The sequence below is a fragment of the Saccoglossus kowalevskii genome, chromosome 1 (assembly GCF_978046115.1).
Source record: "Saccoglossus kowalevskii chromosome 1, keSacKowa6.1, whole genome shotgun sequence".
Classification (NCBI taxonomy): Eukaryota; Metazoa; Hemichordata; class Enteropneusta; family Harrimaniidae; genus Saccoglossus; species Saccoglossus kowalevskii.
In genome coordinates, this window is record NC_140641.1 from 47,886,462 (window position 1) to 47,902,853 (window position 16,392).

The window sequence follows — 16,392 nt, forward strand, 5'->3', positions numbered from 1 at the left end:
ATGGTCCAGCTTGAAGACATTCATTCAAACTGGGGTAGTCTGCACCTTGTTTACATGAACAGTCGTAAACAACTCGTATCGGTGTTGTCACAGAATCTTTCTTCACACCATGGTGAGGTATATAATGTCCGATTAGCGGGTCATCTTCATCGATCTCTTCGATGAAATCACGACATCTTTGCTCTGTTAAAATGTCATCGTATTTCTTAATAACATCCGGCGCGAGTCGGCGGCTCATAGCACGTGTCCGCTTAACAGTAATATTCAAGTTAGTGGGTAAAGGTTCGTGGTCTTCCTTACACGGTAACTTTGCGGTATATTTCCCATTTTCGACTTTTAAATGTGTTTTACAGTAAGACTCGAATGTCAACTGCGTTTCGTCGATTTCTGGATTAGTGATTCCAATGGCTTCTAAATCCCATAGGTTATGGATCGGAGGTTCCGTTTCGGTTGGTGTCGCCTCGGCGTGCATCATGTTGACTTTGAAATCGGGGTTGTTTCTATATTGTCCGATTGGTCCAGAGAGCAAATATCCGAATTTCGATGAGACGGCTATAGGTCCAAGTTGACCACGCATGGTGTGATCCCCTACGTAATTCCAGTATTGGTCGGCTCCAATGAGTAAGTCGATATCCATACGACGTGTGGTTGTCATCGGGTGGGCTAACTTTAAACCCTGCAAGTGTTCAGCATTGCGTACTTTCGCAGATATTTGATCCGCGACTCTGGTTTTGATGACAGGAGCAATCATGGCATTGATAGTAGACATATTACCATCCAATTCGTGGGCGATAATGTCCTTGTATTCTACTTCTCTTTGTTCAGTAGCATTGTCACCAAATGTCGCAAGGTTAATATTTTCCTTCTTAGTAACTGTGACAGAAAGTTCACGAGCGAATTTCGCAGAAATGAACGTAGCATTGGCTCCCTCGTCGAACATTATGACAGCATTAATGGGTTGGTCGTTCCTCACAGAAATAGGAACTATGGCAGTTTTCAATAAAACCGGCCCCGCATTCTTAGGTTTAGTTGCTAAAGTGTCCGGATATTGGTCTTGACAACGGTCATTATTGAAATAGTTCTTATCCGGAAGTGGCGACACTTTGGTAAAATTCACAGTAATAACTTCCGTGGTGGCATCCGCGGTTTGTGGTTTCTTTGTTTGACTCAGAGCAGGACTCGAAGTTGACGCGGATTCTTCAAAATGAAGACTCGTGTGATGTTTTCTTTTGCAAATTCGACAAGTGTATCGAGATTTGCAGTCAGCTACCCTGTGTTTTCCAAAACAGTTAAAACATTGTCTGTTTTTGCAAATAATGTCCAAGCGTTGACGCGTATCGTTGATGACTCGACATTCAGCGGCGTGATGTGCACCTTTGCAGAATGGGCAAACTTTTCGTGTATGTCGTGGCTCTTGTTGTGATTTCGATGTTTGGCCCGTTGAGACGTGAGTGTGAAAAGCGGCTGTGATCTCGGCTGTGGATTCGGCGCATTCACTATAGATAGTTCTTCCAGTGAACATCCGGCTTGAAGAACGTATATCTCTCGTAGTATAGCTTTACGCAAATCGAGTAAATTCCACGCAACATCCCCACGATCCCGAGCTATTTGTTGACGGATGTTTGCAGGCAACTTATCCCTTATCATCGGTACGAGTAGTTCCCCATATGTGGATTCATTCTTACCCAATGATTGAAAGCCTCGAACATTACTCTCAATAGAATCGTAGAAATGTCTCAAACTAATGATATCGTTGCACGGTTGTTGCAACTGCCACAATGCGGTCATATGGGCGTCGATCAATAAATGTTTTTGTCCATATCTAGCGACCAGTAAGTCCACGGCATGTTTATAGTTGGCCTCGGTGAGGGCTAAACCCAATATAGTATGACTTGCCTTGCCAGTTAACAAACTTCGTAGATTTGTGAACTTTTGAATATTGTCGAGACTGGTGTCTTCGTGAATGGACGATTTAAACAAGTCAAAGAAACTAACCCATTCTAGCGTGTTACCATCAAATGTTTGTAGTTGTAACTTCGGCAAAGCAATCGTATTCTTAGATCTCCCACGGGGTGTATGATCGATACCGGATGCTCCATTGTTGCTACCGGTGTTGGGACGATGGTTTTCTATGAAAGTGGTGATCCGATGATTTCTTTCGTAGATCTCGGACTGGTAATCGCATGACGCTTCACTCACTGTATCGTAGTTTGCCTCGTCGGTGAGGTTGAGTATCTTCTCTTCAGTTGCGTTGTGTGCGTGATACTTATCAGAGAGCTGCTTGTTGAGTGCCACGAGTAAGTTGTATGCTGTTGTTTTGTCAGCTTCTTCGGAGTATTTGTCGATGACTTCCTCAGCTCGGGTGAAAAGTTTCGTCATGTGCGCTCGTTGACCACGGCGAGTCAACTTCAGCCTGGTGATGCTTTCTTCAGCTTGTGTGTCTGGCATTTTCTCGGTGATATCCTGGTCTCAGCAACCAGAAATGTGGGGGAATGCAGTTAAAAACCGGACTCCTTGAGCGGGGGTATACAAATGTCAGACACGGAGACAGCAATTCGTCTAAGAAACTAATAAACTAATGGTTTATTCAACAGCGAATGCTGAAACATAGTAACGAGTTACAAACTGAAGAAATACATATCGAGAAGCGTGTGTTTCATTCTTATATACCCTTAAATCGAACGTCATAGGAAACATAGCCCACAAAAACAGAGTGAAAAAAGGCGGGAAAGCTTGAAGGACAAACTTACGATCAGTGATTGGCCATGTCTATGAAAATACTATGTTGTGATTGGCTCTATAAATACCATGGTAACAAGACTAATTAAACACACGTAATTAACAAGAGGATTTACTTTTAGAATCCGGCTGGCTAATATAAAAGGCTGATATATAAACTATTGTCCTTGAATTTCATATAACTCGGAGTAACTTTCTCCGACATAAGTTTCAATAAAATCTGTTTGATAGTACATGAGAAACAAGTGAAAATGCTCAGTATCGGTTAATTAATATACAAATTAGATAATTAATATGCACCGATTTTAACCAAAAACTAGTCAGGTCTGAGCATTATCCCAGAGCATCTATGTACCAAGTTTCATTAAAATCTGCTCAATAGTACATGAGAAACAAGTAAAAATCCTTAAAAATTACTTAATTAATAAGAAAATTGAGTAATTATTATGCACAAATTTCACCGCAAAACTAATCAGGTCTGAGCATTATCGCAGAGCATATATGTACCAAGTTTCAATAAAATCTGGTAATTGGTTCTTGAGATATCAGTGGAACAGACACACAAAGACACACTAGATGTACAGACGCACTATCCCATTGTGTGCTTCGCACACAGGAGTCACACACACACATATACCGATACATGTAGTATAATTATTTTGTGTGTTCGTGCTAAGCTTGGACAAATTCAAAATATACTCACTATTTTTAAATGAATCAATAGCCTGGGAATCACTATGGTGGACTCTTTCTTGAAAATGAAATTCTCTTTCGGGTGTTTTTCTTATTTCACCTGATGATGCTATAAGAATGGCCGGAATGTCCTTTTTACCGATAATTTTTTTCTGTCCATGCTCATATATATTCAAACGGAATTTATCCCTTGAGCCAATCAAAGCCTCCCGGAAGTCAGCATGGCGTATAACTCTGAATAGAAAAATAAGTTGAAGTCTTTAGTATTAACTATAATTCAGTATCGGAGGTAGAGAATATGTGATAATTTTATGAATAATGAAGATACATGTATATGGCAAGAAAACTAGTCAACATATAATGTACATATTGTTAACAGTGATGCACCCAATAAGGAACACCTACATGTAAAAACCAATAGTTCTGTAATTTTCACATGGAAAATGCCTGGTCAAAATCACTTGCTGAGGGACGGCCACTTAGATATGTGCACTCTAACTTGCGGCACATAGACCTAAATGAATACTAAAATGAAAATGCACAAAAGTATGTGTGAGGTCTTTTTGATAACATAAACATGATTTCCACCCTCAGTCATTATGACAAAAGTGAGTAATTTCAGTTCCCCTCAAGGTTAAGTCCTGTACTTTGAAGTACGCTTTGAAACAGTTTTTGTGTGCTTCACATGTTCATTTGCTTTAAATTGCATTTTGGGGTTCGTCACTGTCGTCCCTCGATATCGGTTTGGTCGCAATTTCGGTAGCCATCGACATTAATTCACAAAAAACCTTAGTGGCTAAATAGTAATTACCCTAACAATGTTTTTGACCTTTGTCAACATTTTTAATTATCCTTGACTTTTCCCACACTAGAGTGAAGTACATCACGAATATGTTCCCTGGAGGTCGCAATTACCGTAGCTATCGCCAAGGTAAATAGTTCTTCACACCCTTGGTTATTATCACAGATGTTTCGTCACTGGAGTGATTCATGTCCCAATAGTTTGGTTTGTTGCGCTGAATTAAAGATATCACATTAAAATCAAAGATTGGGCAAAAACCGGTTGTTTTTTGGACTTGGCAAGAGCTGATAAGACTAGATTTTCAAGGACGCAGGCTGTTTGGATCAGACAGTATCTTTCGTTTCAAGTTCGTTGTATGCCTAGAAACATAGCAACATTGTTTTTTGGTGAATATGTTCTGATCCAATAAAAAAATTTGAAATACAAATTGAACAATTTTATTAATTCCATACTGGAACATCTCCTGTATAAATAGTTCTCTACTCTCCTAACTTTGATTATAGCAATAGCCCAAATCCAGAAACATCAAACCAAAGTCTCTCAATAAATATTAAATCACTTGTACAAAACTTGATATAAGCAAAATTAGAAGGATAAAAATAACAGCCGAAATATAAGCAGAATCTAAGCTAATGTATACCAAGGCTTCTTTTTGGTAATCATGAAATAGTTATTGCCACTGTGGCTAATACTACATGTATAATGCTTAACTAGTTTAGACTAATTTGAACCAGATTTAAACTAAATTTCAAAGCACCTATCCTGTATTGAAATACTGTTGAATACAATAAACAGAAATATATGTCATGACCTATATTATAATTATAATTTTATTAACACTTACACATTCCCTGGAGGGATTGGCAATGGTTACAAAAGTTTAAGAAGGAATAAAAAGTTACAAAAAAGTAATAGATAAAATAAAACAAACTAAGCTAATACATTACAGATAATAGCAAGTATAAAATTATGATACTACGATAGATAGAAAACAAAATGCAAAACTTAAATAGTGAAAGAAGGTTGTCACTGGGGTTGCTGTCTTGTTTCAAAACACTTCTTTAGGTACCTTGCTACGGGGAGTGTTAGGCCACTGTTGTTTAGCAAGGCTATGAATTGTGTCTTTGGTGGCAAATTTTTTGGATTTTGGCTTTTGCCATTTCGAATAAAACATTTCTTTCAGGGGTAGATCTTTTACATGACATCATGAGGTGATACTCATCTTCTACTTCATTTTGATCACAAAGGTTGCATAATCTATTAGCAAGGGGTATTCCTTTGTGTCTGCCAGTCTCAATTTTCAAGTTATGGTCACTGAGGCGGAATTTAGTTAAATTTTCGCGCATCTCAATGTTTTTAAGGGTAACAAGGTATGTTTCAAAAGCAAAATTGTTTTTTACTTCTCTGTATGTTCTTAATTTATTTTTTTCATTTTGTTTTGATTGATTGTCATTATGTAATTCACTTTTCCAAGTTGATATGAATGATGTTTGTATATTTTTGTTGATTTGTCCTAATTGCCTTGCTGTTAGAATTTCATCGCTGTCGACCAGGTTAGACTGGTTGATGTTATTCAAAAGGGAATCTATATTGGTGTACCATTTACTATTAATTTCTTTATTTTCTTGGAAAGCTAGTTTTAGTAATGGATTTGACAAGTTCTTTATACGATTAAAATATTTTATCATTTGTTTTTCGATAAAGGTCTCCAATAGGTAACGTCCAAGTTCGCCGTATAAACCCATTGTTGTGGTATTTTTGGATGTACCCAAAAGAAAACAAAGATAATTTATATGTACGTCTTCAATTGGTGATTTTAGTGTAATTTCATCTCCCCATACATCACTACCATATGTGAGAATTGGTCTGATTAGTTTATCAAACAGAGAGAGTGACAGTGGTATACTTAGATTTTTGACTGGAAAATAAGGCCTTTAAAGCTTTTCTTTTTATGCTTTTTAGGCCTTCCTTGAATTTTCCATTAGCACTTACTATTAATCCTAGGTAATTGGTTGATTTTACAGTAATTAACTCACAACCTTCAAAGAAGAAAATATCATTCTCTAGAAGTCTGTTTGATCTGTTAAAGATCATAGTTTTTGTTTTTTCCGTGTTAACAGTTAGATGCCATTTTTTAGTGTAGATCGATAAATTATCAAGGCAAGTTTGTAATCCTGTTTTCGATTCAGAAAGTATTACAAGATCGTCAGCATACATTATACAGTTAATAGGTATATTTTGTAGTTTGAGTGGGTCACATCTAGGTTTATTAAGGACATCAGGTAAATCGTTGAATAGGGTTGGGCTTAAGTTACAGCCCTGTTTTACTCCCACCCTTGAAGTGAAGTGTTCAGTTAATCCTTCTTTGCTCTTAACTTTATATTTTACCTTACTGTGCATATTTCTGGTAATTTTATAGATTTTGCCCGATATTCCAAGTTTTAACAATTTAATATACAACCCCTGAATATTAACACACAAACACATCCTACATGACTGCAAATTTAAAAGCTCATCTGTGGAGCACTGTTCATTCCTGAGGCCACTAGTGATTACCAGGAATTGCACGAGTGCATCTTGGGAAATGTAATTTGCATGGTCTGCCCAGTTGTTTACTTGGTACACAGCTGTTATCATTTCAACTGAAGGTGTTAATTCCGTAAGCTAACATCATGCATTACGCTATTATCGGATTTGAAAGGACTTATTGAATCGTGTTCAACACTCACTGGGCCCCCGCAATCTTTTTAAAGCAGTTTTCTTACTTGCATCATAGAGCTCCTCATTTATTTCGTAATCCGTGCTTGCAACAAAAACTGTAGTTTATTTGAATGACATACGTCACACTGACATCGCTCCGAACTTGTAAACTAACAAAATTGTGTTGCGGATATATTCATGTTTGTGTACGACATGAAAATAAAGCACCACAGGTGTTAAGATTGATGAAAAGAGTGATTTTGCGGAGCACCCCGAAGCGATGTTTCACGCTTGAGTGTCATTTTCATACTGAAAACTGGCGGCCATCTTTCCTTTTATATATCTGGTCCAGCGGTTTAAGAGCAAATTGTACAAACATGTAGTGCAAATACAGTGTTTACAGAATGATAAAAGTAAAAGCATTATTACAATTAGAAGCAGGGGGAAAAAGAAAGTTGTATCAAAGTACAACTATTAAGTGTTATGTATACCAGTAGCCTATGTTAAGCCATGGAGGTAAAAGACTGAAGGAATTACAATTGGTTTAAGCCTATTAAATTTCCGGTGTTTCTAGTCGAGTTAATCCTCTTATCTTACAAATTTAGTAATGAAAATAAATTCATATCATTACTAAGTGACGAGAAAATGTCTATTCCTTTAGCGCAATATTTAAAAAACTGTTTTAATACAAGACAGCAGCACCTACATAAACTAAGCCAGTAATACATTCCTTGTATTCAAATTATTATCTTTTTTTTTTTTTTTTTTTTTTTTTTTATGCCTTTTTGTTCCCTTACTCTTTATGTGGTTATTTTTCTTTTACTAATATCTGATTTGTAACCCTTTTCATCCCCTCCGGGGGATGTTGTGTGTTAATAAATAAATAAATATCTTGACTGTTCAATGTCCCTTGATACCCATGATCATTTCTGATACGAGTGTTCACTGTCCTCGTAACCAAAGGCCGGTCTTTTTTTTCGTGGTTGCTATGCAGGTTTATCGAGAATAAGAGTAATTTTACTTGCAAGGTGCGTCTTGAAAGAATGCTATTGTTATGACAAGTTTATTCGTGTTTGAATTTTTAAAATAGGTCGATCTATCAGTAACTTGTGTTGTTTTTCAGTTTTTTTGTGGAATTTATTTTTTGTGGAAGGTTATTTCAATTGCTGTTTTCGCAGGGTTGCACCAAATTGGCCCACTTATGTGGTTTAAATTGAAGCCTACATTACAATCAATGCAATAGAGTACTCTGTGCTTGCAGTAGACCATGGAAATTGTTTTCAAGTTTTTTTTTGTTGTTAACAGTATTGCACATCTTCTTAATACATCCTTCCAGGCGTCACGGTTTAAAGATGGCAGTTTTATTACCTTCATATATCCTCTTCAATCACAACAATTTCATTTACTTTCGCTGTGTCATGAATTCTTATTATTTATCTTTATTTTCATTTGCATATGTGATTTTGTGATGTGCACCCTCTGTGGCAGAATGGATATAGACAGGTGGGGCTAAGATGGCGTAGTAGGTAGCGATGAAGAGTGGTGGGTGAATTTGGAGGTTTCATTAAATTAGCGTTACTGTGGATTAGTAAAGGTAGAAGTTAGTGAATCTTTTAGTATGGCTGGTAGGCTGGTTGGCGATCCGCTCTGCTCAAAAACAAGCAATATGTTTTTGGCTGTTTCCATGGTGTGACATAAACATGAAGCTAACGTCGGTTTATAAAAACTAAATGGGCCCGTATACGAAGTTCGTAAACACCATTCAGTCACTTAGTTTATTACTTCAAAAATTACCCCAACTTTGAGGTCAAATTTCTCGGTAATGAAAAAAGATATCAAAAATTCAAATAGTAACTTTGTGCCCACACTCAAGCTGAGTAGAATGAGCTATGTCTGAAGTGTTTTATTCTAAATTTGTATGAGGAGATACATTTGGCGCGAAGCTATCCAAAAGTCAGTTTTTTGGCTGTTGCTATGGCAATGGTGGGCCTAAACATTTTTTCAGATATTTCCTAATAACTAGGATGAAGGTGTGACCTACCTGCCAAGTTTGAAAGAAATCGGCCAAGACCAAAAAAATCACAGAAGAAATCATACGTGAAAACACTGAAAATCACACACACAGACAAACATACACAAAACGACAAAAGTGATTATAAGGGTAATCCTAGCGGAGCAGGTCGCCAATAATAATCGAGTATACAGCAAAAATGATCATGGAACCTTTGATCCTGACTTTTACCTCCATGGCCAATGCAGGTTTTGAAGACACATTTTCATCAATACCTATAGTGTATAGTGTATAATATATACTTGAATAAGTTTTCAAGAGAAAGGAGAAAAATTGCTTTGGACACAAAACATTTTTAACAAAATTGAAGCTCTTTATTGACAATGATGATGCCAAACCCCCTATCACTTTTATTTTATTATAGGCAAGGCAAATTGCAAACTTATAGAGTACAAAATTAAGAATGAGTGCATGCCCACACATTACAAAATTTGGGAGATATACTAACAGAGACAGATACAGAGAGAGCTCACATGAATCCCCTAAAATTTGTATATTGTTTTTATTACTTCTGGTGTATTTTTCTTCTTTTTACCTAGGTAAAATAAAACACAGACAAAAAGTTGTTAACAATGGGAACACCATAGATGATACTTTTGGTGTTTTACTACAGTACAGCTACTTACATATCCACACAATTTCCTGGCTTAATAGTTCCTTCTGCATCAACAACTACATATTTTTTAGGTGATGTTGACAGAACTGAAAGTGCAAAAAAAAAATAAAAGAAGGGATTTATCATTTTATCATAATCACATCATACTTTGAACAAAATAGAAATTTTCTAGTTCTTCAGATACAAATACAACAAACAGGGTTAAGTATGTAGCTATCAGTAATTATTATTCAAATTATATGACTTAAATTCCCATAATAATCTGGTTTAAAAACTATAATGCTATTGTAATGAAAAGAGTACTTGTTGATATATGATCATGAATACTAGCAGCCTGAACACTTCAAAGATCAGAAAAGAAGAGATAAAAGTAGCACTAAGAAATATTGAAACATGAAGAAAACAAACAAATACCTAAACAAAAAAATAACATTACATGAAATCACTACCGTATTAAGAAAACTAAAGAATAGGAAATCATCTGGCATAGATGGAATACCACCGGAGATGTTGAAATATGGTAGCCCACTTCCGAGTCAAGCTCTACAATTATTATACAACCATGTACTTACTACTGAACATTACCCACAGCTTTGGAACATCAATACAATAACACCTATCCATAAGAAAGGCAATGCATTAGATCCATTAAATTACCGTGGCATTTCAACTAGCGGCAATATAGGCAAAATATTCGCAATTATTCTAAATACAAGACTTATCAACTTTCTAGAGAAACAGAACATCATACACAAAAAAACCAAGCAGGATTCAGGAAAGAACACAGAACCACAGACCACATATTAACAATACACACATGTTGTTGTTATATTTTGTTATCTTAGTTCATGTAACTTAATTTCTTTTTGTCTATCAAAAGTTTTTTTTTTTTTATCCATAAGTCTTTGAGTGAAATGTATTTTTTATTTGGTGCAGCTCCTAGTTTACATAGTGAGCCCCTGTTACAAAAGGGAAGCAATAAATAAATTAATAAATAAATAAACACACTGATTAAAAAGTACCAATCATGAAACAAAAATCTGTATGCATGCTTCATCGATCTCAAGAAATGTGATACAGTATGGCAAGATGGACTCCTGTACAAACTACAAAGGCACAACATAAGTGGCCCAATGTACAACATCATTAAAGACATGTACAGCAACATGCAATTCCAAATCAAACTGGATGGACAAATCTCGCCACTATTCCAATTAGAAAATGGAGTGAAACAAGGCTGCCCCTACACTTTTCAATGTATTTATAAATGACCTATCAGAAGACCTCAACCTCAACACAGACGATATGCCAAAACTCAACAATAAAGCTATATCGAATATGATGTATGCTGATGATATCGCCCTGCTATCAAAGTCAAAGTCTGGACTCCAAGCAAACATCAACTCACTACAACAATACACAGAAAAGACAAAAACAATGACGTTCACAAAAAACGGACATAAATCAGAGAACACTTTTTTCACATACAACAAAACAAAACTACAGAAAACAAATCAGTTTACATATCTGGGCATCACCATCAACTCCAATGGCACCATGACAAAAACAACACAAATACTGGCAGATAAAGCAAAAAAAACAGATTGTAATCTATCAACAATCTACCCAAAAAACAAGAACAACATCAGATTGAAGACCAAACTATTTGATGCTATACAACAACCAAAACTATTATATGGCTCAGAAATATGGGGAATACATATAAACATACAACAATGGGACCACACAGACACTGAAAAATGTCACCTAAGACTCTGTCGCCAGATATTATCGATAAACAACAAAAGCAGCATGGGTGTCGAATGGAATTAGGAAGACTGCCACTCTTGTCCATAGTACAACAAAGAGCCATAAAATATTATCAGCACATCACCAAGAGTGGATCAATAACATTTGCATATGACGCCTTAATGGAGCTGAAACAACAGTGTTATCATAACTCTTTACTGCAAAAACTCAACAACATCAAAACAACATACAACATTGACATCAATAATATTAACAAAGACCGTTTATACCAGATATCTAAAGACTACTACAATAAACTATGGAATCAAGAAAATAACAGAGAGAACTCAAAACTACGGACATACAGGTAAATAAACAATGAAATTAAACAAGCACCATATTTAACTAAATTAAATAAACTCCATGATGTTGAAAAACTAGCAAGATTACGGCTTAGTTGCCACAAATTACAGATTGAAGTAGGAAGACATACTCGTCCAAAAACACCACTCAGCAAGAGACTATGCAAAACATGCAATGCATTAGAGGATAAAATCCACTTCATTACATCTTGTAAAGCTTACTCTTCTGAAAGAAAAACTCTATACGACGAGTTTAACAGATTATTTACTAATTTACATGAGATGGACAAAACAGAAAAATTCAAGACAATCATCAACGCATCAGATAAACATTTACTGAAAACACTAATCCAATACATTAACAATGCAAACTTGAAAAGAATCATTTAGTAACTTTCCTTGTTTTTTGATACTTATTATAATTATTTTGTGTTCATGTTTATTAATTTAACTTTATTACTCAGAGCCCAAAAAAGATTGTAATTTCTTTACGGTGATAATAAAGTGTTAGTGTATTGTATTGTATAGCTTCACTCTTTGAGCATACAAATGAGAAATAAATATCAAAACAACCAGTCTTGCAATTTTCAAAGCAACTTTGTCCTCTAACAGGATAATGAGATCATCCTAGACATTCCTTTGACATTTGACCTCTGACAGGCTGATTGGGTTATCCTAGACAATCATTTGACCTCTGACAGGCTGATAGGGTTATCAAAGACATTCCTTTGACATTTGTCCTCTGACAAGCTGATGGGGTTATCCGAGACATTCCTTTGACAGGCTGATGAGGTGTCCTCTGACAGGCTGATGAGGTGTCCTCTGACAGGCTGATGAGGTTATCCTAGACATTCCTTTGACATTTGACCTCTGACAGGCTGATGAGGTTATCCTAGACATTCATTTGACATTTGTCCTCTGACAGGCTGATCAGGCTAGACATTCCTTTGACATTTGACCTCTGACAGGCTGATGGGGTTATCCTAGACATTCCTTTGACAGGCTGATGAGGTTATCCTAGACATTTCTTTGACATTTGTCCTCTGACAGGCTGATGGGGTTATCCTAGACATTCCTTTGACATTTGACCTCTGACAGGCTGATGAGGTTATCCTAGACATTCATTTGACATTTGTCCTCTGACAGGCTGATGGGGTTATCCTAGACATTTCTTTGACATCTGTCCTCTGACAAGCTGATGGGGTTATCCGAGACATTCCTCTGACATTTGTCCTCTGCCAGGCTAATGGGGATATCCTAGACATTCATTTGACCTCTGACAGGCTGATTGGGTTATCCTAGACATTCATTTGACCTCTGACAGACTGATAGGGTTATCCTAAACATTCCTTTGACATTTGACCTCTGACAGGCTGATTGGGTTATCCTAGACATTCATTTGACCTCTGACAGGCTGATGGGGTTATCTTAAACATTCCTTTGACATTTGTCCTCTGACAGGCTGATGGGGTTATCCTAGACATTCCTTTGATATTTGTCCTCTGACAGGCTGATGGGGTTATCCTAGACATTCCTTTGACATGTGTCCTCTAACAGGCTGATGGGGCTACATCTTTGTATTCTAGACATTCCTTTGACATTTGTCCTCTGACAGGCTGATGAGGTTATCCTAAACATTCCTTTGACATTTGTCCTCTGACAAGCTGATGGGGTTATCCTAGGCATTCCTTTGACATGTGACCTCTGACAGCTAGGCTGATGGGGTTATCCTAGACATTCCTTTGACATTTGACCTCTGACAGGCTGATGAGGTTATCCTAGACATTCATTTGACATTTGTCCTCTGACAGGCTGATGGGGTTATCCTAGACATTTCTTTGACATCTGTCCTCTGACAAGCTGATGGGGTTATCCGAGACATTCTGACATTTGTCCTCTGCCAGGCTAATGGGGATATCCTAGACATTCATTTGACCTCTGACAGGCTGATTGGGTTATCCTAGACATTCATTTGACCTCTGACAGGCTGATAGGGTTATCCTAAATATTCCTTTGACCTCTGACAGGCTGATGGGGTTATCCTAAACATTCCTTTGACGTTTGTCCTCTGACAGGCTGATGGGGTTTTCCTAGACATTCCTTTGACATTTGTCCTCTGACAGGCTGATGGGGTTATCCTAGACATTCCTTTGACATGTGTCCTCTAACAGGCTGATGGGGCTACATTTTTGTATTCTAGACATTCATTTGACATTTGTCCTCTGACAGGCTGATGAGGTTATCCTAGGCATTCCTTTGACATTTGACCTCTGACAGCTAGGCTGATGGGGTTATCCTAGACATTCCTTTGACATTTGACCTCTGACAGGCTGATGGGCTTATCCTAGACATTCCTTTGACATGTGTCCTCTAACAGGCTGATGGGGCTACATTTTTGTATTCTAGACATTCCTTTGACATTTGTCCTCTGACAGGCTGATGGGTTATCCTAAACATTCCTTTGACATTTGACCTCTGACAGGCTGATGGGGCTATCCTAGACATTCCTTTGACATTTGACCTCTTACAGGCTGATGGGGTTATCCGAAACATTCCTTTGACATTTGTCCTCTGACAGGCTGATGGGGTTATCGGATCCTAGACATTCCTTTGACATTTGTCCTCTGACAGGCTGATGGGGTTATCCTAGACATTCCTTTGACATGTGTCCTCTAACAGGCTGATGGGGCTACATTTTTGTATTCTAGACATTCCTTTGACATGTGTCCTCTAACAGGCTGATGGGGCTACATTTTTGTATTCTAGACATTCCTTTGACATTTGTCCTCTGACAGGCTGATGGGTTATCCTAAACATTCCATTGACATTTGACCTCTGACATGCTGATGGGGTTATCCTAGACATTTCTTTGACATTTGTCCTCTGACAGGCTAATGGGGTTATCATAGACATTCCTTTGACATTTGACCTCTGACAGGCTGATTGGGTTATCCTAGACATTCATTTGACCTCTGACAGGCTGAAGGGGTTATCCTAAACATTCCTTTGACATTTGTCCTCTGACAGGCTGATGGGGTTATCCTAAACATTCCTTTGACATTTGACCTCTGACAGGCTGATGAGGCGATCCTAGACATTCCTTTGACATTTGTTCTCTGACAGGCTGATGGGGTTATCCTAGACATTTCTTTGACATTTGTTCTCTGACAGGCTGATGGGGTTATCCTAGACATTCATTTGACCTCTGACAGGCTGATAGGGTTATCCTAAACATTCCTTTGACATTTGACCTCTGACAGGCTGATTGGGTTATCCTAGACATTCATTTGACCTCTGACAGGCTGATGGGGTTATCCTAGGCATTCCTTTGACATTTGTCCTCTGACAGGCTGATGGGGTTATCCTAGACATTCCTTTGACTTTTGTCCTCTGACAAGCTGATGGGGTTATCCTAGACAGTCCTTTGACATGTGTCCTCTAACAGGCTGATGGGGCTACATCTTTGTATTCTAGACATTCCTTTGACATTTGTCCTCTGACAGGCTGATGAGGTTATCCTAAACATTCCTTTGACATTTGAACTCTGACAGGCTGATGGGGTTATCCTAGACATTCCTTTGACATTTGACCTCTGACAGCTAGGCTGATGGGGTTATCCTAGACATTCCTTTGACATTTGACCTCTGACAGGCTGATGAGGTTATCCTAGACATTCGTTTGACATTTGTCCTCTGACAGGCTGATGGGGTTATCCTAGACATTTCTTTGACATCTGTCCTCTGACAAGCTGATGGGGTTATCCGAGACATTCCTCTGACATTTGTCCTCTGCCAGGCTAATGGGAATATCCTAGACATTCATTTGACCTCTGACAGGCTGATTGGGTTATCCTAGACATTCATTTGACCTCTGACAGGCTGATAGGGTTATCCTAAACATTCCTTTGACATTTGACCTCTGACAGGCTGATTGGGTTATCCTAGACATTCATTTGACCTCTGACAGGCTGATAGGGTTATCCTAAACATTCCTTTGACATTTGACCTCTGACAGGCTGATTGGGTTATCCTAGTCATTCATTTGACCTCTGACAGGCTGATGGGGTTATCCTAGACATTCCTTTGACATTTGTCCTCTGACAGGCTGATGGGGTTATCCTAGACATTCCTTTGACATTTGACCTCTGACAGCTAGGCTGATGGGTTATCCTAGACATTCCTTTGACATTTGTCCTCTGACAGGCTGATGGGCTTATCCTAGACATTCCTTTGACATGTGTCCTCTAACAAGCTGATGGGGCTACATTTTTGTATTATAGACATTCCTTTGACATTTGTCCTCTGACAGGCTGATGGGTTATCCTAAACATTTCTTTGACATTTGACCTCTGACAGGCTGATGGGGCTATCCTAGACATTCCTTTGACATTTGACCTCTGACAGGCTGATGGGGTTATCCGAAACATTCCTTTGACATTTGTCCTCTGACAGGCTGATGGGGTTATCGGATCCTAGACATTCCTTTGACATTTGTCCTCTGACAGGCTGATAGGGTTATCTTAGACATTCCTTTGACATGTGTCCTCTAACAGGCTGATGGGGCTACATTTTTGTATTCTAGACATTCCTTTGACATTTGTCCTCTGATAGGCTGATGGGTTATCCTAAACATTCCATTGACATTTGACCTCTGACAGGCT

At 37.9% G+C, this 16,392-nt stretch overlaps 1 protein-coding gene across 1 annotated transcript in view; it reads right to left on the reverse strand.

Moving 5' to 3' along the window:
- The window catches only part of LOC102807265 (motile sperm domain-containing protein 1-like), a 51,946-nt gene that overhangs the window by 14,480 nt on the left and 21,074 nt on the right, over positions 1-16,392 (reverse strand). The window contains exons 3-4 of the mRNA XM_085502696.1: positions 9,632-9,707; positions 3,443-3,666 (exon numbers count right to left, since the gene is read on the reverse strand). Coding sequence (XP_085358822.1) covers positions 3,443-3,666; positions 9,632-9,707 — 300 coding nt within the window. The remainder of the gene's footprint in view (positions 1-3,442; positions 3,667-9,631; positions 9,708-16,392) is intronic.